At 38.5% G+C, this 27,286-nt stretch overlaps 1 protein-coding gene across 1 annotated transcript; it reads left to right on the top strand.

Moving 5' to 3' along the window:
- The first annotated feature begins 1,047 nt into the window (after positions 1 to 1,047).
- gfra1b (gdnf family receptor alpha 1b) lies at positions 1,048 to 26,135 on the top strand. The gene is made up of 10 exons (XM_063482004.1): positions 1,048 to 1,668; positions 2,089 to 2,397; positions 3,074 to 3,157; positions 14,690 to 14,868; positions 15,691 to 15,863; positions 17,040 to 17,149; positions 18,519 to 18,653; positions 19,904 to 20,100; positions 23,688 to 23,735; positions 24,450 to 26,135. The coding sequence occupies exons 1-10, from the start codon at positions 1,629 to 1,631 to the stop codon at positions 24,600 to 24,602; spliced, it is 1,428 nt and encodes a 475-aa protein (XP_063338074.1). The 5' UTR covers positions 1,048 to 1,628; the 3' UTR covers positions 24,603 to 26,135.
- Positions 26,136 to 27,286: the final 1,151 nt, after the last annotated feature.

The raw sequence follows: 27,286 nt of genomic DNA, 5'->3' as shown, positions 1-27,286 counted from the left end.
TGTAGATTACACCCGCACTTGTATGGCATTTGCTCTGTAAAGTCAGACTCTTAGGATTTTTTTCCACCCCTTTAGGGTTAATGTTGTATTTCTTCTGATGATAGCAGAGGTGGGCATACTTCAGGCAAGGCTGCCTAGTTCCAAGATGAGTTCTTCTTTGATTTTCTGTAGCAACGCCTTTAAGCATGGTACGATGTCCTATACACACCATATTTCCTACATAACATTTTAATTCAGTGTTTAATATAACTGTCATTTTAGAGGCAGAATTTGTGGGAGAAAAAAAATCTGCAAGATCCCCGAGTGCCAAGTAAACTCTTGAGCACAACCATATTATTTTTTTACCCATTCTTGAAATCTGATTGGGGGGATTTTTCAGTGCACAAAAGCAAACTTTGATAGAAAAAGTTTTGTCAGCAGTTATCACAATTTATACAGTAACGGCAATTTCAGATAAAGAAGCAATGTGATTTTCTTTTCTTTTTTCTGCTTAATTCCACTTCCACCCTTGGTGCTGTTTAATTTGAGGGATTGAAATACTTTGGAACTTTGCTCTTCGGAGTAAAAGAATAAGACTCCTCACTCCCTCAAAACCGAAGAGCATAAACTGGGGGTTTCTAAACATACTGTAGAACTGAGGCAGGGTGGCAATGAAGACTTCCTTCATTGAGATCCAGACGCTTAAAAATCGTCACAATTTAGCCGTTTTTATTTCAATTTTAGAGATTTATGTCAAACCTATTCGGTTTTGGTGTCACGCGGGCCTGCGGGTTACATAAATATATAATAAGCTATTATAAATGTTGATCTTCCACGAGGTTAATAAGTGAGCTCCATTCAGCTGGAATCGCTCTTACACGTCTCTTACACGTGTAACCTGCTCGCCGCTGGCAAACCATTTGTTGCGACTGCCTTAACAGCTTGATGTAAATGGAGGCTCTTAATGGCTTTATTAAGGTTATTGGGCGCACAGCTGCATGACGTCACGCCCTCGCACGCTGCATCTCCAGCTTCTGCGTTTTTTTCCATTAGAGTGGAGGACAGTCCAGATCAAACCGCGTTATTTTAGGTTTTACGCTTTAAAGTCCTTTCATCTAAACGGAGTATTTTCCCCCTTTTTTCGTTTAACTGGATGTAAAATAATAAATAAATTAAAAACAAACACTTTCATTCTATTCCAGGCAGTGATGGACTGCTCAAGATAAAATAATCCATTTTTCAAGTTGGACTGATTGCTTTTAGGGTTTTGTGATGTGATTTCCAGAGGTTCTGTTTGCAAAGTTTTTCTCCTCCAACCTGCAGGACTGCGTCGGACTAAGCACCCCCGCAGACAAGCAGGAGTTGACGCGAGCAGGGTGAAGTGGAGATGGCCCATCAGCGCGCTTCTTTGCGTCTCACTCGCTTTTTGTGTCGTCCTAAAGTCCGGCAGGTTCGCACGGTTTGGTTTTAGCCGCCGGACTCCGGTGGAGAGCTGGGATTCTCACTGTTGGATCTACAGGATGCTTCGTCTTTTTCTCTCGCACAATGTGCAACCAGAGGACAAGTGGATCAGTTTGACAAGTTCTCGTGTCATTTTCTTTTAATCCCGGAAACACCTCGTTAAAAAAAAGAACATTTTCTAAAGCGCAATGATTTTAACAACTTTTGTCATTATACTGTCCTTTCTGGGTAAGTGCCACATTCATCTGTTGAATTCCTATAATTTATACATAAACATGCGTTTTGAAACGGCGCGTGCTCCTTTGCAGTTCATATGAATAAATTCAAGCAACAGAAGGGTGGTGGTGAACAAGGGGCGTCCTTCGCCAAGCGGCAAAGGAGAAGTTCATTGAACTGATTTGTTCTGCTTGCTGGGACACGGTTGTGAGCCTCTGGGGTTCATAGCTTTTCTGGTGCTCGCTGCATATTTGCGTGTCAGCAGTAATGTGTAGCCTATGTGCGTTGTGTAGGAAACAGCACCACAACAACAAAAGTGCTCTCCAATTAAGCAGTGTGTGCTGACAGATGTCTAAACTGTGCGTAATGCAGTGTCAGTAAAGTAGTTTACTCCACAAATCATTCTCACTCACTCTTGTTTCTTACTCCCAGATTCTGTGTTCACCCTGAAGGGTGACAGCGGCTCAGCATCCCGAGCCGTCCGACTGGACTGCGTAAAGGCCAGTGAACAATGTCTAAAGGAGTACTCCTGCAGCACCAAGTACCGGACAATGAGGCAGTGTGTGGCGGGGAGGGAGAGCAACTTCAGCGCGGTCCACGGTGCCGAGGCGCAGGGCGAGTGCCGCAGCGCTATAGATGCCATGAAGCAGAGCCCCCTTTACAACTGTCGATGCCGAAGAGGCATGAAAAAGGAGAAGAACTGCTTGCGGATATTTTGGAGCATATATCAGAGTTTACAGGGTAATTCATGTGCATTTATAGTAGAGGACTGAGCACTAATAAAGATTACTCAAGTAAAAGCATCACTACAAGTTAGTCCTGAACTTATAAATGTACTTATGTACATTTATACTTATGTAAAGACACAGAAATATAAAGTATTTAAAGTACAGTGATTACAAAGTAGGCTGAACGCCTCCTGTTATTCTATGATATTACATACTGCTGGACAGTTACCACTCATGCGTTGGTAAAGGTGGAACAAATTTGCAAGGTTATATACTGCAATAATACTTCAGTTTTTATAAGCTTATCATAAATGTCAAGAAACTGCAGCGTAGAGACAAATCTGTACCTCAGACCTGTACCTGGGTGAGCTACTTGACTTGAGGTTATGTCTGAACTCATCATCATCAAAGTTTATCAGTCTACATATCTGTTTATGACTTCAAACAGGGAACATTTTTTGTATCTGTAATATCACGGTGAGACACATTACAGTACATGCCAAGATAAACCTTGTTCTCACACTGCATCAAACTGGGATTAATCCCATTTGATCATAATAAATCCAAACCTAACATCAAATCGTCATTAAATGACAAATTCATATCTGCGTGAGGGTTTATGCATCTGATATTATGCTGTTAGAGAAGACAGCATTTACACACAAACACGTTTGCTTTTTGCCATGCAGGTAACGATTTGCTGGAATACTCTCCATATGAACCAGTGAATAGCCGCCTCTCGGATATCTTCCGCCTGGCTCCCATCATAGCTGGTAAGAACCTGTTTTTGCATTCCTGAGGTTTCACTTTGGACGCTGTGCAGTGTTAAGTCACGGCCATTATTTCTCAGTTGTTCTTTAAACCCAGCTTAAGTCACCACATCGCTGCCACAAATCTGTCACTATTTGACAACCACTTTTTGCTATTGCTGTCTGGTTTCAGGCTGCAGCTTTCAACGCCCATTATCCATCACAAAAGCTTTTATCTGCCACTGTGACCCACCATACACAAAGCAGAGTAATTTAGTGTATTTCACCCTCAAAGCAATGATGAGGGGTCTGCATGTTATTCCACTGTCACAGTATAACGCGGGGAGTAGCGTTTATGTGCTAGTTTTGAATTAATCATCCTTTTAGCGTAGAGGAGGGTTTTGTCTGAGCTGCTGGAGACCGCGAGCGCTGAATGCCTGGTTTGAAAAGCCAGAGAAAGAAAAAACAGGAAACATTTGCTTGTTGTAAAGGTAAATGCCATATGTGTCCTCAAATGTCAAAAGAGTGCAGGTGGACCAGGGAGTGTACACCTAGGCAGGCCCAAAATTAGATCTGCAGAGATCCCATAAACACATTCACAGTGAGGCAATTAACCATCTGTGTGCATTCAATGGCACTGATAGAACACGTGTGTGTGTGTGTGTGTGTGTGTGTGTGTGTGTGTGTGTGTGTGTGTGTGTGTGTGTGTGTGTGTGTCAAGTGCAGAACTCTTTGGCATGCCTCAATATTGGGCTTCTGGCAGGAGGAGGGTGTCTATTGCATTGGCCAGCTATCATTTCATTGCAAAAAAAGAAAAAAGTGGTCATTTGATTCTTTCTCTCTCCATGTCTCTCGCTCTTCCTATGATTGAATCCACTTGGCATATAACAGTGGTGCTGCTTCAGAGACGAGGGCACAACTGTATTTCAACAGTGAGAAAAAGGAAACATTACTTTAATTGACATTTCTCACCTGCGCTGGAATTATGGCAAGATACTGAAGAGATACCTATAGGTATGGCAATGAGAGACTGTGAAGAATTGCAAAAGTGACAAAGCGTCCACAATAACCAGTCAAACCAAGTTGGATTTATTAAAAGGACAAGAAATAAAACAAAATCAGCTTGAAATAGTCCTGCAAAATCATGTGCAAGTTCCACGACCTCCCAAAAATTCCAAGGAATCCTTTTGAATACATGGGAAAAATCTTTATCAAGATATACTTTAAAAAAAAAGAAATTTAAAAGTTACTCGTCAATATTAAAATATTATTTTAAGTAATAATTTAGATTACCTAGACAGTGTGAGCAAGACAAATCAGGAAGCAGCGATGGCTCTGAGGAGCCATTATAACGTAAGCAGCTATAGCTTTTACAAATAAATAAATAAATAAATCATTCAGTAGTCTAGATATCAGGAATCCATTTGCCATTAGTGACCTCATTCCTGCCTGCAACTAAGCCAGGCCTCGGGCAATCAAAAGGGTAAAATGATGCACATGCGAGCCAAGATCCAATGATAGGTACTGTACCCCCTGGAGTCTACTGTTAAGGCATAATACTCCCCATTCTGACTGCTATATCACCCAGATAATAAATATTTGAACAGTAACACTTTTTTCTGCTCTGTGCTTCAGGACATTTAACTAGAAGTAAAGTATAGGCGTCTCCAGTAAATGTCATGTCTCATCATGGATTTTTTAACAACAGTATAAGAAGAAGACTGAAAGAAATTTATCTTTTACTAATAAAAAAAAAAATGAATAAATCCCAGAGTTTGGGGGTTTAAAGTGATTGGGCACAAACATACAAACAAAAAAAGTAATTTTATTTGTTATTTTGTTTAAAGTACTGATGTTCACTGTAGCCAGATTCAGCACTTGTTTATTATGATGTCTCCTTTCCCTCAGTCAACAAGAAAAGCTCAGCGAGACTGATATTGGTTGATCTTCTTGGCTTGAGTTACTCGGTCAGAGTATTCCTCTTCTTCACACCAGCAGAGCTCTTTGAAATTTCTGTGCAATTTTTTTATGCTCACTGATCTATTGAATGATAAAATGATGTCCAATGAGTTTTTTATGCTCTCTAAAGTACAGAGAGTTCTCCCAGAAGCCTCTGCTGCCATCCTTTTCCTATAGTCAGCAGTGAAATCATAAAAAATGCCAGTGCATCAATCAGTCCTTAAAACATTGTTCCCAGACTAGTTAGAAGTAGTGACATATATATTTTAGATGACTTTGCAAACACTTTTGTGGTAAATTATTTGATGTTAATCATGAGGTGTTATCTTGCTCAATGACAAGCATATATTTGTATATATCCCTTAGTGCATCTGTGAATTTGCTGTGCGTGTTATGAAAACATAATTAGTTCCCATTTCGTTAGTCGGGATTAGAAAAACAGTGTAGAAAAAAATTGGGATTTGTCATTATTTTTGATGGGCACTAAATAGTATGCTTACCCTAACAAGGTGATTTCTAAACAGCCATTAGATGAAGACGTGTTATATCTTGGCATGGTGTGCATTGTATCCTGAAAAATTAAGAGGAAAGTAGGTAAGGATAAAAAGATGCAGCAGGAATAAAGAAGGAAGAAAAACAGATTTGTCAAATTACAAAAGAACTTGACTGAAAGTCAGTAACAACAGGTCTTATTGAATTATTGTTATCAATACATACAGGGAGGTACAACGGTGAGTGTCTACAGCCAATTGTAAAACATGGTGGAGGCTCTGTCATGGTTTGGGGCTACATCTCAGCGTGTCGTTATCAAAATTGTAAAAGAACCATCCGGTTTTGATCTGGCATGCAAAACACCTGATTGGCAACAGCTTCACTTTTCAGCATGACAATGATCCCAAACACATTGCCAATGTAGTACACAAAGGAGCACTGTCTGTCATGGATTGGCCTCCCCAGAGACCTGTTGTCACCGTTAGTGAAGCAGTGTGAGATCATGTTGAAAGAGAACAGAACAAAAGGCAGAAAAGCTTTGGGATGTCCTTCAGGAAGCCTGGAGAACTGTTTCTGAAGACGTCATTGCAATTAATCCAGTGTTTGTTGAGATAGGCGTGTAGAATATCAAATGAACGAATAACACAGAGGGCATTCATAACGCAAAGTCAAGACAATTACTCTACCCCTTTTGATTTTTGAGTACTGCCTTTGTTACGTCATTATGGCACCAGCGAAAAGATTTTCTTATGTCATACTAATAACATTATCGATTCAAACCGAAAGGCGTGACATCGAGGCCACTAACTGGTAGAATATAGCCGCGAGGAGCTACTGAAATGAAATGCTGCGTCATTTATAAATCAATGATGGCGATCAATCAGTGAGAGTGCTTTTTACAGATACTGGTGTGCAGACAGAGGGAACCGTGGGGCTACAGCGCTGCCCTTAACACACTGCATTTATGTCTATTAAAATCTACGAGGGTACTTCAGGGCATTCAAGGCTGGCAGCGGTGGTATGAGCGCCGAATCCATTCCAAGAGGCTCTTTTCAGTAGCACATAGTGTGCATAACATTGAGCAATAAATTAAGCAAATACATTTTCATTTTTAATAAAATGCTTCCTCTTAAAAAGGAAAGCTGTTCATATCAGTTATTCATGTTTGCATGTATTGCTTCTTTGAAATTTGAGATTGGATTGTGTCAGTGCAGTCTTATGCATGCTTTTTGTACTTAATTCCTATTATTAAATTCCAGCCGCTCATGTTCATATGAAGCTACTTTATAACCACTACAAATCTGAACAAATGTTCTTCACCCCATCCTTAATTGATATCTTGCAGAAGTTTCCAAAACCTCCTCAAGCCAGATCCTCAAATTTAACACAGAAGCAGTTATTTTCTTTAAGAAAATCTCACTACTAGTTACTGGCCCTAGAGCTGATCCCAGTATCTTTCCCCCCTCCTCCCAGTCCATCCGCAGATCTCATCAGTAGTCCCGCTGAGGATATAGCCACTGAAAAAGAGATGAAGCTTGCCATGATGATTTTCCATTGCAAGAATCTCAAGAATAATTCAGTGGGTCTAGATGCCTGAAGCAACAGATTAATCCTCAGTAGTATTTGTCCTTTGCTGCTGGCCTCAGTCTTCCTGTGAACTATCCATATGTGAGCAAACTTCTCCAGCTGAACATCAGTGTGGCTATCAGCAGAAGAAACACTTTAAATGTGCTGACTCTTTCTGCACAAACCTGCTTTTAGCCGTATCAGCAAATCACTGGATGGCACTTCCTCTCCCCTTTGTTTTTTTCTGCCCCCTCTGAAACCGCAAAAAGCTCCGTTTATTCCAACTGAATTCAATTATGAGGTCTGAAATTCACTTATATGTTGAGTAATTACACAGAAAATATCAGATATTCAGTGCCATGAAGTAAAACCAACAAAACTTTATTGTATAGTAAGCACACAATTTAAAACACAAGAGGTTTTAGTTATATGCTACTGCATCTAAATATGAAGACTACACAAATCCACCAATATCTGTAGACTAAAATCCAATGAAGATGTTGAATAACCACCTCCAGCATGGTATGTCACTGAACTGGAGATATACTGCATTACTTTCGTATTATTAAATACATGCATTTGTTAGTTTACTGTGAAAGACAGCTAAATAGTTGTGTTTGCTGGACATGCTTCGTAAAACTGAAAAACAGCCTAATTGCTTTGCCATGAAGCTCTGTAACTGTGAATTATTGCTATCTTCCCTAATTCATGCAAAGCAAAACTATTTGGTCTATGACATTCTTGGCATGATTGATACTATCAATAGGTATGGAAACTACAAAATACACAAAAATGCAAGTTCACAGGCTGTCATTTACAAACTTACTAACCCAATTCCAACATGTCTTGCCACTCTGACACATATGAATGTTACCGGAAGAAGTAAAATGGCCTGAAAAGCAGAAATTCCTCAACATGATGAGTGTACCTTATGGCTTAGCCATGATAAGTTGTGTGCAGCAGGCAGAGTGGATATGCAACCATAAGTGATGCAGGCAATTGCTAATGATAGCTTTGAGATGAGAAAATAAAGTGCTGTAGGTTGCAGGTGACACATGATAGTGTTTTCTGACAAGCGTGCTGTTATTTTATGTGAGTTTGCCACACCCTATGCCCACACACAGGAATATGTACGCATACACGTTGTCACGAATGTGTGCATTAGTCCTTTACAGAACAAAAACACTCTAGGCATTCTAACGTTTTGATTGTGTCATACATGCAGTGAAACTCTGAAGAACTGCAGTGATTACGGTAGTTTTAACGGGCAAAAAGTCGAACTAAAATTTAATTAACTTCTATTCCTTTAATCTAATAATTGTTTTACGTTACATTATCTTTTCAGATATGAGAAATTTGCACAGATCAGTTGATCTCAGTGCGATACCTTTTGATGCATGTAATTGGAAAATTTGCAGTAGTGGTGCTATTTAGGTTGTTTTAATTTGCACATTTTTGCTGCAAGCCATCTGCAAGCCCTTGTGCAACCCATCCCAACCACTGCTTGTTATTCTGTGTCTGACCTAATCATTGTGATAACAGCTGTCACTGTAGACTTCTTTCTTCATGGTAAAAAGGTGAATTACACAATAAAAAGAAATAATCTATGTCAGATCTAAGGATATGATTAGAAAACTCATGTGGTTCTTAGCATGTTTTTAAATTAAGTCAATATAATGTTAGATGAACAAAAGAGCATGACATATTACACTTTCTATTGATTTACTGATTTCTATTTAACAAAAATATTCAGGTCAAATCCAGAATTGCAGGTCCTGTGGCTTCAAGAAAAGCCCAAATCATCACCCCTCCAACACTGTGCTTAACATTTTCAGGCATTTGTGCTGATATGCTGTTTTATGGCCAAATATCTTGACTTTGGTCTCATCCATTCAAAGGACATTGTTCCAGAAGTATTGTTGTTGGTCCAGATAAAGTTTTCCAAACCTAAGCTTAAGCTTTGCTTTTTAAAAATTATACAGTGAAGAAGATTAACCTTTAACTTGCTAATCATTTGTTTTTCTGAGATGTAGCCCTTGGTTGTTTGTGTGTTTTGGAAGATTTCCTGAGCATTGAATGGTCTGACCTTGGAGTGAATTTGCTGAGACATCCACTGCTGGGAACTGCCTTTCTGTTTTTCTCACTGTAGAATCTTGGACTTCAAATTATTTGGAAATTTCCTTAAAACCCTTCCCAGACTGAAGGGCAGCAACAATTGCTTCTCTAAGATCATTGCTGATGTATTTCCTCCATGGCATTGGGTTAGCACACACCTAAATGCTCCAGACCTGCAAACTGCCCAAACATGTGCTTTTATAGAGGCGTTTCTTCTTGCTGATGATCAGTTAATCAAGTGCATTTAATTAGCTGCACCTCGTTACTACCTAACTGCTTAATTTCTACGTAATAAGATTTAATGCTGTACTTACTGCACTTAGTTTTTCACCCACTGCTCCATTTTGACTAAATCTTTCTAAAATGAATAATTACATTTCATTTTAAGACTTAGTACTGATAAAATGGTACCAGTCTAAACTCGTCTGGTAAAGACTGGATTTCTAACAATAATAATGTTTTGATAAGTAAAAACTTAGGACTGAAAGACTACTTTTTTTCCATGACAGTATGTACAAGGAAAGTACAAAGTATGCACAAAAAAGGCCTTAAAAACAATGTTGTTCTGTAACATTTGTCCACACAGTTCACTGTAATTTTACAGATAAAACCTAACCATCAAAAAAAAAAAAAATAGTTGTTGCTCTGGCCAGTCCTTTTTGTACATCTCTTTGAGTAACGCACAAAACAAAAACCCTGTAAAGTGAGAGCAAAAACAGAAAGAAAATTACCATTTTTAACTGGCAAACAACAAAACAACAAAATAGAACAAAAGCACAAAGCAGAGGTGCACCTGGGTATCATATCTGACTCACAGCAATCAGAGCTCAGAGCTCAGCCTTTCTTTCTGCAATATCCTGCACTGATAGCGCACCAAGTCCAATCAAAAATACTCTACTTTAAGTAAAAGCTGTCTGGTAACAGAAAATGCCCCCAACAACCTGAAATTTAAAAGGGTAGTTCAGCTTCCATAGTAACATGTTTGTCACTGCGCACATGCATTATTATTACAGGAAAATTTGATCATGTGAGTAATGTCCGCAGGCAATCATAATCATTGGGGACTCTGTAGGGAATTTCATTCTCAGCATAACATTTCTGCAGCTACTTAAGCTTACTCTTTAAATCAATGCACGATAAATGAGCTACTAGAGGATTAAATGGAGGAAAGGAATAATGGCTGCGGTAAAAACTAAGGGGGATTTTGCTAATTGCATTGGTGCATTTAATAAATTGGTCTTGGATCTGGTCAAGTATTAAGACACTGGTGTGGATTTAGTGATGCTGGCAGGAAACCTGACAGAAGGCCAGATGCCATGACGGAGAGGCTCTGACCAATTCAGGGCTTTCTTAAATTACAAAGACGAAACTGAATAGAGAGACGGGTTATAATAAATGAAGTAAATCACTGATACACTATGAACGATATTAATTTGAATCATTATCTAGATGGCAAAGTTCTTGTTTTTAAGTTTAGGTGACTTTGTGAATTTTGAGTAAAGTGAGGAGAGAGTCGAATCAGGCATTGTGCCAGACTTATACAGCCTGAAGACATTTAACACTACTGGCCTTATTTTACTCATAAAATAAGATATCTCATTATACGAGAGTCAAATAAATAAATAAAGAGTCCTGAAAAGTATTAAAAGATTTATAAGAGAAACTATGATTAACCAAACCTCTCAGAAAATCAGTTATAACAGACAGACAGCTATAACAATAGCCAAGGAACCATTATGGTAGTTAAAATTCATTTTTCAATTAAACAGCAATCTTTCATAAATTCAATTATGCACTTGGCAGATGGCTAAAAAAGTATTATGTTAAAACATGACGTGATAAGATTAGGAATCCTGCTGCACTCTGTGGGGAATGTCATAGTATTTTTAACTAAACCTGTTCAGTGAGTTTCACAGTAATCCACACCTTTTTAAGACTTATTGACTTGAGAGCTTCAGGCACACAGCTGGCTGTTGATGGTTAGCTTAAGGGTCACATGAATTCTCAGTATTACTCTAATCTGTGTCCCTTGGACAAGAGAGGATTTTTATGTCATACGCAGACAAAAGTGCAACTCCACGATGTTCCTATTAATGTTCTTGGATTACATTCAGAGAAAAAAAAAAAAAAGGAGCAGATCGAGCAATTTCTTTGCCGAACATTGTTATCCAGGACCGCTTCAGTGAAATGGAAGGCTATAGCAAAGGGACAGCTCTACTGTTTCTGAATGGAATGTGTTTAATGGTAGCATCAATCCAGAAAATTTTCTGTGCTTCATTCCATGTGCAGTCTGCATAGAAATGAGAAATTTGTCTGAATCCATAAAGATATGCTAAAGAAAGGGGACGGCAGAGGTGCACAAAGCTTTGAGGATTTTCCTGCCAGGAAACCTGGATGCCCCAAACCCTACATGCAGGATCCTCCCTTTTCTTCTACCTTGGTTTTAGGGTCACTGTTCAGCGCAGTAGTACTGCAGAGACATTTAGCATAAAATAGCAGTGTTAGCATTTATTGAGAAAAAATAAATAAACACTCAAGTGTCTCATTAGCCATGTAACAATTATAAACAACATCACTGTCAACAAGAAAAAGTAAATAAATAATAAACAACTTGGCTGATCCCAACTATCAGATGATTATTGGGGTTTTCTCTGTATTATTATAGGGTGCTTACCTTACAATGTAAATTGCCTTGAGGCAATTGAAATTAAAGGCTTCAGTGTTATTTCAGGGGTCCTAGTTTTTTCCAGTTTTCATATGTTTACTGTATTTTGTCTTCGGTACTGTATATGCAGTGTACTCTGTATACACAGTATACAACACTGTAGAAGACCAGGACAAACCTATGTACAGAAATATGTCTGGATGCTGACTTCAGTGAAAAAGCACTTGCTTTTCATTTCATCATTTAAGATCTGAATTTTGTATTTACTCAGGTTATCTTTGTCTAATGCTAAAATTAGTTTGATGATTGAAAGCATATAAGTGTGAAAAATATGCAAATAACTAAGAAGGGAAGGGAAAATACTTTCTCACAACATTACACATATAGGTTTGTTGGAGAGGTGCAGGTGCTTTCTGATCATTACTCCCCCAAGGCTAGTATAATTATCCTCTTGTCTGAGTTTCATATGTAGGCCTACCTGGCCGACAGTCTTTCAAATGTCTTGCATCATCCCATTAGAGGTCATGGGGTCAGATCCCTCTGTTTGTCATTTACTGCAGTGGTGGTCTTGCTCGGGGGGAGAAACAGAAGAAGGCTGTGTGAGACTTGTTTTTCCTCAGTAGCAGGCCTTATAAGTGAATACGATGTTACTCATAAAGTTTTTATCTTTGATAATTCAGTGTTTATTTTACAAAGAAACACAGAAAGAAAAATACAACTTGAGAGTCAACTAAACAAGCAAATACATACTGGTACACAATAGAGCAGGGGTAGGCAACTCCAGGCCTGAAGTGCCGGTGTCCTGCAGGTTTTAGATCTCACCCTGGGTCAACACACCTGAATCAAATGATTAGTTCATTACCAGGCCTCTGGAGAACTTCAAGACATGTTGAGGAGGTCATTTAGCAATTTGGATCAGCTGTGTTGGATCAAGGACACAACTAAAACCTGCAGGACACCGGCACTCGAGGCCTGGAGTTGCCTACCCCTGCAATAGAGCATTCAAATGGAATTTCACAGTCCCACTAATGCTGTATAACCCAGTGGCAATGTAAAAGTGCCTTAATGTCAACACTAAATTTGTTAAGAAATAGAATCATATTACTGTTTTATGTGATGCTGTTTTAGGACATAATGTTCTCTGAGGGAGGATGTGGGTGAGGTAATTGTTGAACTTTGCTATATCAACATCATTACTCTTTGTGATCTCAAATTACTCTAAAGTATAAATCGAAAATGAGCTTCCTAACTGCTAAAACGCTTTTTTTGTTGTTCATTTTTACCTGCTGTGGGGTATTATGTCAATATGGCTTCAGAGTATGACCTTCTTACTAACACACAACCCGGCCAGTTAATTTGCACACACAGATAACCACATTTGATCCCAGGTCCTCAAAAGTGATAACTTTTTCAAAACAGTTTTTAAATCCAACTTAGGTCAGCATTTTCCTGCAGGTTAACAGTAATGGAGGTAAAACCGTAACACCCACGACCCAAAAGCTACAAACAGCCACTGAAGGATCACAGCCCACATCTCTAGTCACTTGTCAGATGTAAGTAATGGGTTTTGTAATATGTGATTAACCCAAAGTTCAAGAATGTATTCAGATTTAATCATAGCTCATTCTGTGGTGCATGAAAGAGTGCAGTGAGCTTCAATTCCACCTCAAAAGGCAAAATTACAGAATTCATTCTTCCATGTCGAGGCAGAGGATACAGTCTGTGTTACTGTGCAGAAAGCAGTGGAGCAGGAAGGACTTTAATGACAACAAATGAGAAGTGAGAGGCATTATTTTGGCCACAGAATGCTTTCTTTCTGTGACGGAAGGCGAGGCACACAGGGATGGAAACGGAGATGACCTGATTTCCATAACTTAAGCCAAGGAATGTGAACCGTGCCTGAGGATGCGCCTGTATTTTTGAGGCAAAATCAGCCTCGGTTACATATGCTATGTATGAGAACACGAGAAACAGTCGCAATCACAAAAATCACGTAACATCTGCTTTTTTAAAAATACTCTCAAAGATGGGGTTTTTAGCTTTTATCCAGTTGGGAATGATAAACTGTCAAGATGCTCCAACTATTGATTTCTGCTGCTAAAAGTATAAATGGAAGGCCTGATCAGAGAGACCTGAGATGTTCCGATGGAGCTATATGATAAATACATAAAGCACCTCATGCATTAAATGAAGCAACAAATTGCTTGAATGTTTTGTGCTAAATTGCTAGAAAAGACTTCTCTATCTGAACAGTTGTTCTCATATATTCTGCAGTTTCAAACAATTCAACGGTAAATGATCCAAATGCATTCAAAATCAGATGCTTTGTTCTGGAGATTGATGGGGATAAATTCTCAGTTCCCATCATATAGATCGATAATGGCAGCATAATCAATAATAAATAGTTTTTATTGTTCTCAATTATATAACACTGTAGTTTTACTTTAAAAATATATGCAAACTAATAAAAACAGGTACTTTTAGAGGAAAGGGGGCTTTATGACAAAGTGAAAATAATGTTGGGAAAGAATAAAAGTTGCACTGATGATCCTGTTTTCTTCGTCTTCATTTTCGTAACTGATTTGAAAATATTTCTACGCTTATTTTTTGGATTTCTTACTATTCACTCATGTAACTTACCTACCATGTTAATTTTAATTGGCTTGGCTTTTGTCATGATTAAACAACAGCGCACAAAAATCAATAAGTCTCACATTAGAAAATATTAAATAACTGCATGACTCTCTCCTCTCTCTTAGTCGAGCCTGCCTCCACAAAGGAGAACAACTGTCTGAATGCTGCCAAGGCCTGTAACTTGAATGACACATGTAAGAAGTATCGCTCGGCTTACATCAACCCCTGCACTAGCAGGGTGTCCACTTCTGAGGTTTGCAACAAGCGCAAATGCCACAAGGCTCTAAGACAGTTCTTTGACAAGGTAATTATCCTCGCATTTTCCTACACATTTTCTATTTCGAAAATCTCTGCTTTTGCAGACACAAATTTCGAGCCTCCTCTGTAGATTTTTTTCAGACCATATTTGACACCAGAGGTTTATTTTGAAGATAAACAGTTTTAAAATCCTGCTTATTACTTTCTGACTACTGGCTGCTGTTATGTTGCCAGATTATAGCTCTTGATACTGTAGTTCATATACGTCAAACACAACATTTTACTGAGGATGAATGCTTAAACAGCAGCAACGAAGCAAGAGCCAAGCAGAGCAGCATCTCTAAACAGGAAGTAAACTAGCCTATATCAGTATTTTAAACATGTTTAACGACTATTATAGAAATGTTGTATTGCTTTAAATAAGAAGAACAGCTCGGTTAAAATAGTTAAACTATTTACATTTCACAGCAGCAGTGCAACCTTGTTTATTCCCTGCATCCACACAAAATCTCTATGAAGAGATAAACATTGCCACATAATCTTCTTTTTGGTTATTTGTGATGCTAAGTACAAAACATATGAAATTTAAAGTGTCTTTCAGTCTAATTTCTATCTCAGTCTTTCATATAGCTGCATAGCTATGCTTTCACATAGCTGCAGTATAGCTGCATATCCACACCATACTTTCTGCCCAGCTTTATGATGTTCAGTTTACACATCGGCTTGTGAGGGTTCAAAGGGTGGTTAATATTTTGGCTGTGCTGGATGCATGCCATGCCATCAAAACAATGCAGAAATTTATATTGAACACAGATGTTTGAGAAAGCAAGCGTTAAATGTCAAATGCCGTTTCCTTTCCAAAACCAAGGTTCCCACGAAATACAGCTATGGGATGTTGTTTTGCGCCTGTCCAACGGGGGATCAGACAGCATGTGCAGAACGCAGACGTCAAACCATTGTACCAGTGTGCTCCTACGAGGATAAGGACAAAACCAACTGTTTATCTCTTCAAAACACATGTAAGACCAACTACATATGCAGGTAAGGCACCTCGAGATACTTGGTAGACTTTTTTCCAGTTTATTCATTTTACATGATGTTTTTCTGTGGCAGTAAATATGACCATAAATTAACCACTAAGATTTTTTCCCCCATTCTGTCCATCTTGAGCAAAGTACAAATTGAAAACTAAACATTCAAAATGTAATTTATCGTAAATTGCAGCCACTTTAAGTCTGTAATCAAACTGCTAAAAATATGTGCAAATTAGACTAGGTTGTCGTGTACTGTCAGTTATAAACATTGCATAAATTAGGTAAGTTTTTATTCACTTGTGGAGTTTTGCCGTAATATGTCTTAAATCTACAGCCAGGTGACCAGTAAAAGTAAAGTAATTAGGAAGTGAGTAGATAAAGAGCCGTGAAGATAAAGTGGCTAAGAAGGAAATGAAGCCTACAATTATAATAACATATAATAACATATAATAATAATAATAATAATAATGATAATAGTAACAATAATCTAGTTTCCCCTCTTGTCCATTGTCATCCATGTATTCCCTCATTGTAGATGTCATGTGTTGCAAGTGTTCCCATTTGTCACCTTTCGGCTGAGGTCGGTGCTGCGGGTTGCTCCGTGTATTTGATTTGGCAGACTTTTGCCCTTCCTGATGCAACCCCCAAGGCATTCAGGGATCTTCACTTGTTAGGCCGATGTGTGAAGTGGCCACTATCCTCTCAGAGTAGTTTGCATCAAGCGCTCTCCTTCAGACACCTCAGGACATTAAAATTGACAGTTAGACCCTGGGGTGGAAATTTATAGAAACCAATAAATGTTTTAAAAAAAGAAAAAAGACTGCCGTGCTCCTGACTCCTGACCTGATACTAAACCTTTAAGCATGAAAACTCTGGACTCTTTGCGCTGAAGACCACTTTTTAGTCTTGGGTGCCAAAGACCTACACTGTCACGAGTAACTATCATCAACATGACAGTCAGGCCATTTTGACACAAAAGCTGATGTTCGCACTTATCAAACAACATGTGCTAGTGGTCTGAACAGGAAATCCAGGGAATGATCAAACATAGCAGGAAGTGATATAATGCTTTTAAAAGTGACAACCTTGAAAAAATGACTTGAAATTACTGATCAGTTACTCAAAAATATGTCAAAACCCCAAGGCAGCGACTTCTTCAACCTTTTTTAACTCTTGTTCATAGGTCAAGACTGGCAGACTTCATCAGCAACTGTCAGCCAGAGGTTCACTCCATATCCGGCTGTCTTAGAGAGAACTATGCTGACTGTCTGCTTTCTTACTCAGGTCTTATTGGTAAGTTAATCACGTTGTAAAGCTGGATTACTTTTGATATTTTAGCGAAACTGCAGCCACTATTAGGACAAACTAGCATTAAGAAATCAAACCAAAGTCATTATATTTTTGTATTTTCTTTTTTACAAATTCTTATTTACTTTGGTGTGGGGGGATTTTTGGTCGCAGTTTTCAGTCATTTGCAGATTTTTGTCAGCTCAATTAGAAGTAAAATGCAGTTTTAAACACATTTGCTTTTTCTTAAAGTACAAGCCAACAGAAACCCATTAAAAGTAGGAAAAAAAGTGATGTGAATATATTCCATGGCATTATAAATTTGCCTCTTTGCAGCTAGCATGCTGACCTGCAAACTGCAAGTTTGGCATGCATTTTCCAAAGCAGAGCTTAAGATACGAGGTTAAAGACGCAAGACACCCAAGTTCACAGTCAATAAATTTCAAATTTGTAGCATGTACAAGGCATCGCACTTCATAAGCCAAAACATTGTGCAGAAAAGTACTTAATTCAGGATTTTTTTTCCATCAGCAGGTTTAATTATGTAGAAAGGAAAAATGATGTCCCACTGAGTTTTTGTAATGAGATTTGAACGCAGGGCAACAGTGACCAATTGCAAACTCAACAGGCAGACATTTTAATCTGCACCATTCATATCATGCTTCACACAGTTTACACCCTCTAATGGGCCCCCCCGAGTTTAACCGCTCATTTCTGCCTTCACACACAAAAATCTGCATGTACTTGCGGAGCTAATAACTATGAGCCTACTCAACCCCAATGATCCCTAAACAAATCAGCATTTTATTCAGTTTCATTAAGATGGAAAAAAAATAGCCAAGAATAGTTTCATTTGGCTATTTCGTCCATAAAGTACAATGTGCCCCAGTTTGGTCGTAACTGTGGACTCACAATGGGTGTTAAGCGTCAGCAGCCCCGAAAACACTTGTCACAAGTCTCTTCAGAGCTGCTATGTGTCACCTGCAGTGACATTAGCACTTGTTTGAATAATGTGGATGCTCTTGAAAAGAAAAGAAAAAGCCATTGGCCATGCCACATAATGAGGATACCAGGCAATGAGTGTCATAATCATGATGCAGCAAGTTGTCAATGTCAAGTGTCAATGTCGAGACAGAGTTTCACTCTAATGTAGCATCTTTTAATTCAGTGCAAGTTCTGTAAAATTTATAAACAGGTTAAAGTTTGCCTACAGTGGAGAATCTGCTTACCCACACAGACTGACCTGAATATTTAAGCATGCAGAGCCTCGAGCCTACCCGATAAACCAAAGACGTCCTGGTAGAAGGTTTCCACTGGAATAATGGGACGACAGTCACATTCACTAACAGTGGTCTACCTGTGTTTTATGCTGCAGGTACAGTGATGACACCCAATTATGTGCGATCCTTTGGAATTAGCCTGTCGCCGTGGTGTGACTGCAGTGGCAGTGGGAACAACAAGCCTGACTGTGATAAATTTGTTGAGCTGTTCACCAACAACCGATGTCTACGTAAGTGCCCATATTCACCCATCCTGCAGAAATAACTTGTCTCCCATCTTTGCATTATTCTTTTCTGCTTGGGGTCAGACTCACCAGGTGTGTTATCCAGACTTAAAAATGGCACTATAAATTGTATCAGATCTGAGATGCCAGAATTTAACTCCAGTGATTCTACAATACTGGTCATAAAACTCAATATGCATATATTGCGGTTTGTCTGCTTATGTTATATTATGCAGATATTATATATGTAAGTTAACATTTAACGTTACTTTGGACAGTATCACTCTAATAGAGAAATAACTGTTGAAGTGAGCCTGAGGAGCAGCAGTAGTTTGCTACATCAAATTACGAAGCTTGAGTATGCTTTGCTACCTTAATGACAAATGACTAACAAGAGTCTGAGTAGCAGAGCAGAGCTATAATTAAACAGAAACCTGACTTTTATTAGCCACTTGGTTTGGCATAACAACCACAGGGGGGAATACTTAAGATAGTGTCTACAAAAATTCTAGATCAAGCAGCAATAAGTCTGTATAAGTCTGTGTTTATAATGAGCCGGATTCAATGAATGAGCGGCTGAATTCAGTTCAATTTCAATTAATTTTATTGATAAAGACCAAATCACAAAAACAATCATCTCAAGGTGCTTTATAGTGTAAGGTAGAGTCCCTGCAATAAAAAAGACAAAACCCCCAACAATCAGCGACAGTGGGAAGGAAGAACTCCCTTTTAAGAGGAAGAAACCTCCAGCAGAACCAGGCTCAGGGAGGGACAGCCATCTGTCACATCTGGTTTTCACTGTAGCTTACTGGACAGTTTTATAACACCAATTAAAGGGACTGAGATGTTACTCTAAATCATCCATTGGTGGCTTTAAGAACATTGTGATCACCGCAGTTGCCACTTTTGCAAACCTTACAATAACCCTTACAATGAATGTCAACTTAATCTTGCCAAAATTAGATTATAGAAATTATCTTTAAGGTTTCGGTGTTTCCTTTGTGACGCCAATTTTGGACTGTTTTGCAAATCACAGATATTACATGCAGCCACTGCTTTTAAAGAGGCTCTTAAGAAAGGTCACGTCATTTCTTTTCCTCCTCAATTACTGAAAGTATCAATTAGTAGCAGCTTTTAGTTGGACATTAATAAAACGTTTGGTGTCGTGATACTTGGACTTATTTCTGAAGCAAATACAGACAGCTAAGTCTAAACTATGCAGAAAAGATCAATACTTTTTTACTCTTTTCTTGTAGGTAACGCCATCCAGGCTTTTGGGAATGGTACAGACGTTGGGGTCTGGCAACCCCAGCCCCCGATTCAGCCCACAGTAGACCTTAGCATCACTCGGAAGGGTAAAGCACGAACCAATAATGCTCTGGATGCACTGACGGACATGACCAAACTGGATCTTGATGGCAACTCACTATATCACATCTGCGGGACCCTGCAGGTGAAGTTTTTGTTTGAGTATGGCCTGTATCTTTTGTCTCCCCATCAACACAGCTGCTATATTTGAAACTAAAGGGGTTGGGAATACAATTATAGAGAAATATGAAGCTTAAACCCTAATAAACATACACTATTGTGATGATACTCATTTTAGTTCAGTTCGATGTAATTGATGGTCCCAAAGGGAGTACCTTGGCTTGTAGTCAAGGAGGCCAGATAATGACCACATAAGTACAAAAACTACACCAAACATTCAAAAATTAAACGTAAGAAATATTTGCTACAGACATATAAAAAAAAAAACCAACAAAAGCCAATCTCTAAAACGCTGGGGTAGCAAGTGCAAATTAAGCAGGATTAGTGCCCAGGAAACAAAAGAGGTTTTTCTCCTCTTGCAGTTTTATTTGACTCTGTAGTTTTTAAACTGTACCAAAAGCCAATATAGGCTACCAGTGTCACAAATCTTCAATTACAGAGTGAACAAATTAAATTCTATTAAACTCACAGGGATGATGTCAATCAGTGTACACCTCCACTGATCTCATTAACTAGGAAATTTTTAATTGCCTTCTAAGGAGCTACTCGCTTAAGCAAAAGGGCACTGCCCTGCAAGGTAATGGTCCAGCAGAGTGGCTTCTACTTCATTGTTTACAATAATCACAGCACTGCCTGCAGCACATATAGAGGAGTACACATCACAGCTGAACAGACAGTGACCAGCAATATGATATGCGCATATGAAACACATAGGTTTGAAAATGGGGTGAATGTAATCGCCATGACCACAAAAATTAGGCTTCAAATTGCACAAAAAAAAATCTTAAATTTTTTTTTTTACATATCAACATTTACATTGAGCTCACATAAGCACGTGAATTTCTAGATATGTACATTCTCATGAATTAGAAGCAACAGAGCTCACAGAATCAGCCATGCTACTCTAGAATACCCAAATAAATTAAAATAAAAATATAGGGCTGAAAAAGAGCGTAATAGGTCTCCATTCAGGGAAAATGAATATAATCTAAAGGTCTTCCAGAAAATATTCTGATAACTGTCCAGGCTTCTTTTCCACCTTTGGAGGATTCACAAAGCTCTCCAAACTTGTAAAAGAATGCGGCTGAATCCAAATTGAGACCTAAACATCAGATAGAGATCTATTCAGAGCTGCTGCCTGAGTGTCAGACGTCTGGCTCTGTCACCTTGATGGATCAGGGATGGTTTTATGATGGCATGCACAGAATCCCCCCTCCTGGGCAGAAAGATGAGATGTCAGTGTGGAGTCAGAGTTTCCTAAGCTGTCATGTCAAAGCTAATTGGTTGCCACTGTAACATCAGAAATGGCCCACAGGGGTAGTGTGTATGTGACTGTGTGTGTTTGCAGAGCAGGGACAAAGTATCATCGCATGGATGAACCAAATGTGTTTCCCCCCCTAATGTTAAATGGTGAAATAGAATGAGATTAAAGTTACGCAGTTAACTTTGTTACAACTGTAGCAGCTCGTAGTTCAGTGATAAAGTGGAATCACCTCCTGGTTGATTACCAACCCCAGTCAATTGAGTTTACATCAATGTCAGCCCAGACTTGACTTTTTACTGTAGATATAAAATGTCATCACTTATTTTTTTTTTGTTATTGTTGTTTGTTTGTTAGAGATTTGTGTGGAATGGAGTTGTAATTAACACATTCTTGTGTTTTTGAAGGTCACAGCGACCACTGACTGCCACACCCTAATCAGTCCAAGTGAATATTAGTTCCTACCCTCAAATAGCTCAAACCAACCGGTCATGGCAGATTGCCAGCCCTCCATGAGCCTGGTTCTGCTGTTAAAAGGGAGTTTTTCCTTCCCACTCTCGCCAAAGCACTTGCTCATAGGGTCATATGAAAGTTGGTGTTTTCTCTGTTTTCTTTGTAAAATTGTAGAGTCTTTATCTTACAACATAAACTGCCTTGAGGCAACTGTTCTTGTGATTTAGCGCTATATAGCTGATCGATTCCATTTACATGTGAGACACTAATTCGTCTGCAAACACTTGCCAACTACTTGCCAAACAGTAAACCGGAAATGGAGAAGATTCACCTTCAAAGTTAAAGGCTCACTGTTTACTTTGAAGCGGAACAATCTCCATTTACGGTTTGCATCACAGTTTCACTTCTGCTCCTTGAGTGGTTGATGAGTGTTTGTAGATAAGTTGGTATCTTGCTCTACAAAAGCAATGGCTGGATGTGTTTGGTGCAACACCTTATACCTCTTTTCAACCATAATCACCTCACAACACCAGCAACCACTCACCAACTGGTCAGAGAATACACAGCAAGTGATGTTTGTCAGGAGATCACTGACTAGTCTCTAAGCCTATGTTACTGGCTCTATAACTACAATTAAAAGCATCTCACTACAGTTTTTTTTAATTACACAAACTACTGTGGCACTTTTTGGACACCATTTTTATATTTTTCTAATTTTGTAGTGGTATAATTAAAGATAAAACTAAAAATAAGAATAAAAGGAAATACACCAAAACCGATCCAATCGGATCATTAAAAGCTTGAAAAGCTTGAAAAGAACACTAAACTGACCTTGTGTTAATATTGTATTTTAGAGTATTTCAAATAGCTCAAACTTATTTTAATTCAACAGGTATCAAACTGTATGTATGAGTACACAATTCTAAACCATCTTATTTGCAATAATGTCTGCTAAGTGACACTTTTAAAAAAAACTGCTGCAGGGAATTTTCATAGCAGTGGCAGATAATGACATGCAAATGGATATTTCAAATATCAAATGCAATAGTAGGAAATCAATTTAGTGTGCTGATTCTGACATTTAACATCATAAATGGCATGTTTTGCTTGATTGTGCTTATAGCAGCTCTAGCTCCTTCTGAAAATTTTGGCCCCACCAACACACACTCAGATATCTGCTATTCTCCTCTGATAAATACCATGGGGCTATATTTTTAAATGAGATGATATCACATACTTTAAGCGAGACAATCTATCATATTGGCTTTTAATAGCGATAATATGATTTATCACCAGTAAAACATCCTCTAGGAGAAAAGACCTCCGATAGAGCAATTAATCATTCTTCTCCGCAATCCTGGTTCATAGAATTTTTTTATACTTAAGAACCAACACATGGGGTGTTTATTGTGTTTCCAAACTGCTATAGAGTCACTTTATCATTTATGTTCTCCATCTGTATCTGTGAGTTTGCCTTTTGTTTGTGTGTGTGTAGCTGTGTTTGTGCAAATGCATGTGGGTATTTTTATGTTTGGCTGAAAAGGTTTTGAGCCATCTGAGAAAACTTCTAATGCATTAGACTGTCATAACCTTGAGCTTGAACAAAGAAGGGACACACTTTTTCACAAACACGCAATTGAATCCTATACATCTTGCACAAGGGGAAGATTATTCCAAGAGTTAAGACCTCTAATATATGGGCATTGCAAAATAAAGCAGTCTGCTATTTTCATTTTTGCACCTCTCCAAGTCTGGGTGTAATCTGAAATACTTGCAAACCCATTAAAAAAAAATAGAATGAAAGCTAATGTCTCTATTTTTTCTTGTTTTCTTCACAGGCTCAAAAGCTAGTGTCAAATCAAACAGTGGACTCTGCTCTGTGTGTGGTAAGAACTGTTTTATTCTGTGAAGTCAAATAATAGTGGACTTGTAGGAGATATGAAATACAATAATTCTTTAGTTCTACATAATTATGCAGCATTGAAAAAGAAAGCGTTCACAGGAGTCTATGGCCATGGGCATTCAGGTGTGTCTTATAGTCTCTCGGCAAATTTCACCCCAAGGTCAAACTATGAGAGTTTGCAGCTCAGAAGAGTTGCAAAAGAAAAAAAACTCAAGCGCTCAAGACTGTGTAGACCTCAGTTAGGATGTTAAATGTTAAAGTTTACAACAGTGCAATTCAAAAAAGATTGAACAAGTATGGTTTGTTTCGAGGGAAAGCTTTTTCTCTCCTAAAAAACCCCAAAAAACAAAAACAACATGAGGCAGCAGTGCTTAGGTTTGCAAAGCTGCACTTGAGCAAACCCAAAGATGTCTGGAGCAATTTCCTTATGGACAGATCAGACCAGAGTGAACAGCTCATACCAACTGCCAAGCATGATGGTGGAGAGTTGATGATTTGACAAGACTGATGGAAGGTCACCAAAATACGAGTATATTGATATATTATTAACACAGCCACAAAGCTCTACATAGCTAAATGTAACCTGAGGTGAATGACATATATATACACACATATATCTGAACTTTGATGCATCGGTATCAACAAATCTTTCATGAACTTTCCACTTCGATTCTTACATCTTAATCTTTTCTCTTAGAACCATCAACTGGATGAGTCCAACAACTCAAACGCCATTGCTAGAAGTTCGCCAGCTGAAATCACCTGCTCACACCCCTCAGTGATGCTCCTCGCGCTGGCCTTAGCCTTCACATCAACACTACTGCAGCTTGAAGGTTTCCTGCTTTTGTAGACTCTGAGGACTATCGCTCAACATTTTTATCTGGAGAACTGATTGGACCCTTTTTAATTTAGACATCTGCCCAACTCCACCAGCTACATTTTTCTTTAATTAGAAGCGACCAAACAGCACGGTAAGAACAGTGAAATCAGGCAACAGTGGATTATATCTAAGGATGACATGTTGGCTGCTGTGTGGAAAACAGACTTGCTGAATCTGTTGCTGAGATATCAGCTCATTTGCCTTCCATACCTCATGGGGACAATTTGACTTCAAGAATCTGATTCATGCTTAGGAGCATTCTTTTTTTTAAGGGGTGGAAATAAACCCTGTGATCTGATGTGAATAAATGCATTTCTTTGGAATGTGTGCAGCCGCTGCATATTTGACTGAATAGACTGCCAACATGCTGAAGAGTGTTTTAAGCATAAAATGCATCATTCTTTGCACAACTGTGCTATGATTTGCCCGTCAATAACCTTGATTTAGGTCACGAAAAGCAGAAATGGAAAAGCGTTAAACTAAAAGCGGACAAAATTGACAAGTAACATTTACTGGTGTGACATTTGATTCATCAAACACTGAAACTCATTCCAATTTGTCAAGATATCCTCAAAGGACAAAAAAGACACATCTGCCAGAAGAAAGTAACACATTTTTCTTCTACACATTCAGTACTTGGTATAGACTAGTTTTGTATATTTGATTGTCATGGTGCTTTGTGGCTTTATCCCATCGCCTTTGTAAAAATGACACACGAGTGCACACTCTATTACTGTATGCTGCTGTTAGCTTGTAACATATTGTCTGTAATATTTTGGGATTCTATGTTAGTATCTGGTGACTGAGGCGCCTCAGCTTTATCCAGCTTAGCTGTGATCTATGAAATGTGATGAGGTGTGGTTCTTTTCCTCACGTGATTACGGATATGACTATCGTGTGACTATATTTTGATGGTAAAGTGCATAATGTTAGCTTAAACGGTATTTTTCTCTAACGTCAAACTCTCTGTAACAGTACCAAGAACATAAAGAATTCACAAAAGTGACTCTAATGGCTAAAAAGTCAAATATGCTTTGTTTTCTTTGATCCCGGCTCTTCAGTCTGCCAGCATTCTCATTTCTTTCTGGGGTTTGATGAATAAAGAATGTGAACATACCCACAACTAGAGCAAATGCCAAAAGACAAAAGCCAATAGACATTAATTGCTGGCAATTACTGCTGATGCAAATGGAGGAAAAGATTAAAAAAAACATTATGTACTTAATGGGACCGCAATTATCAAAGACATTCAAAGAATATACAAAATAATGAAGACTTGTTTTAAAACATCCCTACCATTACCAAAAATGTGTAAAGTGTGTCTCTTATTATAATCCTGTCATATAGGAGCCTTGTTGATATCTAAGCTAAAGCCTGTAATGATGCACTTCTTGGCTGTTGTGCATCAGCCAGGGTTTGGGTTAAACAGTCAGACACTTTATGTACAAGTTACAATTTGGTCATTTGGTGTTTGGCAATCTGCTGAAATAAAAATGATGAACACTGACCTATTCTGGTTTCCACGATAGCGGATCAAGGATCGTATCATTTCTTTTCCCTAATGCTTGTCTTTTTCTATATATAAGGGACACCTGTAAAGCAGGATTATAAGATAGCACCTGGCAGACAGGCTGCTGTTGTCAGTCAGATTGCATCAGCGCCGGCACAAAGTGACACAAGTGGACAAGGACGCAGGCAACAGAGGACAGATTTCTCAGTGGACTGAAGAGGGGCATGCATTGCCAAGAATATGGCCCACCTGCTTTGGCACAGTGATGGAGTGCTTGACCTAGACAGAGAGCTAAAGATTTATTAGACATGTCACCAGAAAACAAAAAGGGCCAAAACATCCTCTTCATGTTATATATGAGATGGAAATGACAGCTGTGCATGACAATGCAGAAGGAAAGTGTGGGATTTTAACAGAATTAACTAGCAACTCTGGCTTTGTGCAGCAGTGAAAGAAACTCAGCCCATCAACACATCTAAACCTCACTAATTAACATATAATGTTTGTTGATGTAACAAAAAAAAAAAAAAAAAAAGGTGTAAATATGACATTTTAAGGAAGGTTGTAGGTCTGAATTATTTCTTTTCTGGAGTGAAGATCTCTTACTGGTGCCCACTGGTGAGTTTTAGGTACTTGTATATATATTTTGTTTATTCTGTGTCTAGATGGTTTCTGATTTTAGCTGTTTTTTCTTATTTTGAGGTGGGTATCAATGTTTTTTAGTCTTTAAAAAAAAACAACTAAAAATTACACTTTACAAAATGTAAAATTAACCTTCATATGACCCCTCTTATACCACTGAAAACCAAAACTGCTCCACAAACATCTGCAGTATCTTCTCACAGCTTCATCTTCTCAAACTACGGTACTTTTACAGATTGTTCAAATGATGTGTAAACTAGAAATAACATCAGATGGAGTTCAGTGGAGTTCATTTGTTGTTTATGATCCAGTCACAATCAAGGGAACTGTGCTTTTAAATAAATAACAATGCTCCATGTCAACTAAAGAAAAAAATAACAATGTGATCGCCTGGCCAAATCCAGCAGAAGGACCGATATTTCCTCCTCTGTGTTCACAGTAGGAACAAGAAGGTCAATGTCACTACAAAATTATGCACGTGCATGTTTCTGAGCAAACTGTC

The sequence above is a fragment of the Pelmatolapia mariae genome, linkage group LG8 (genome assembly GCF_036321145.2).
Source record: "Pelmatolapia mariae isolate MD_Pm_ZW linkage group LG8, Pm_UMD_F_2, whole genome shotgun sequence".
Classification (NCBI taxonomy): Eukaryota; Metazoa; Chordata; class Actinopteri; order Cichliformes; family Cichlidae; genus Pelmatolapia; species Pelmatolapia mariae.
Note: the sequence above shows the minus strand (reverse complement) of the source record. Positions and strands in the feature narration are given on the sequence as shown.

Bases quoted from the DNA above. Each gene is read 5' to 3' on its own strand.
- gfra1b (XM_063482004.1), top strand. From the start codon at position 1,629: ATGATTTTAACAACTTTTGTCATTATACTGTCCTTTCTGG. The intron at 2,398-3,073 runs GTAATTCATGTG...TTTGCCATGCAG, and splicing joins CATATATCAGAGTTTACAGG to GTAACGATTTGCTGGAATAC. The intron at 15,864-17,039 runs GTAAGGCACCTC...TCTTGTTCATAG, and splicing joins AAGACCAACTACATATGCAG to GTCAAGACTGGCAGACTTCA.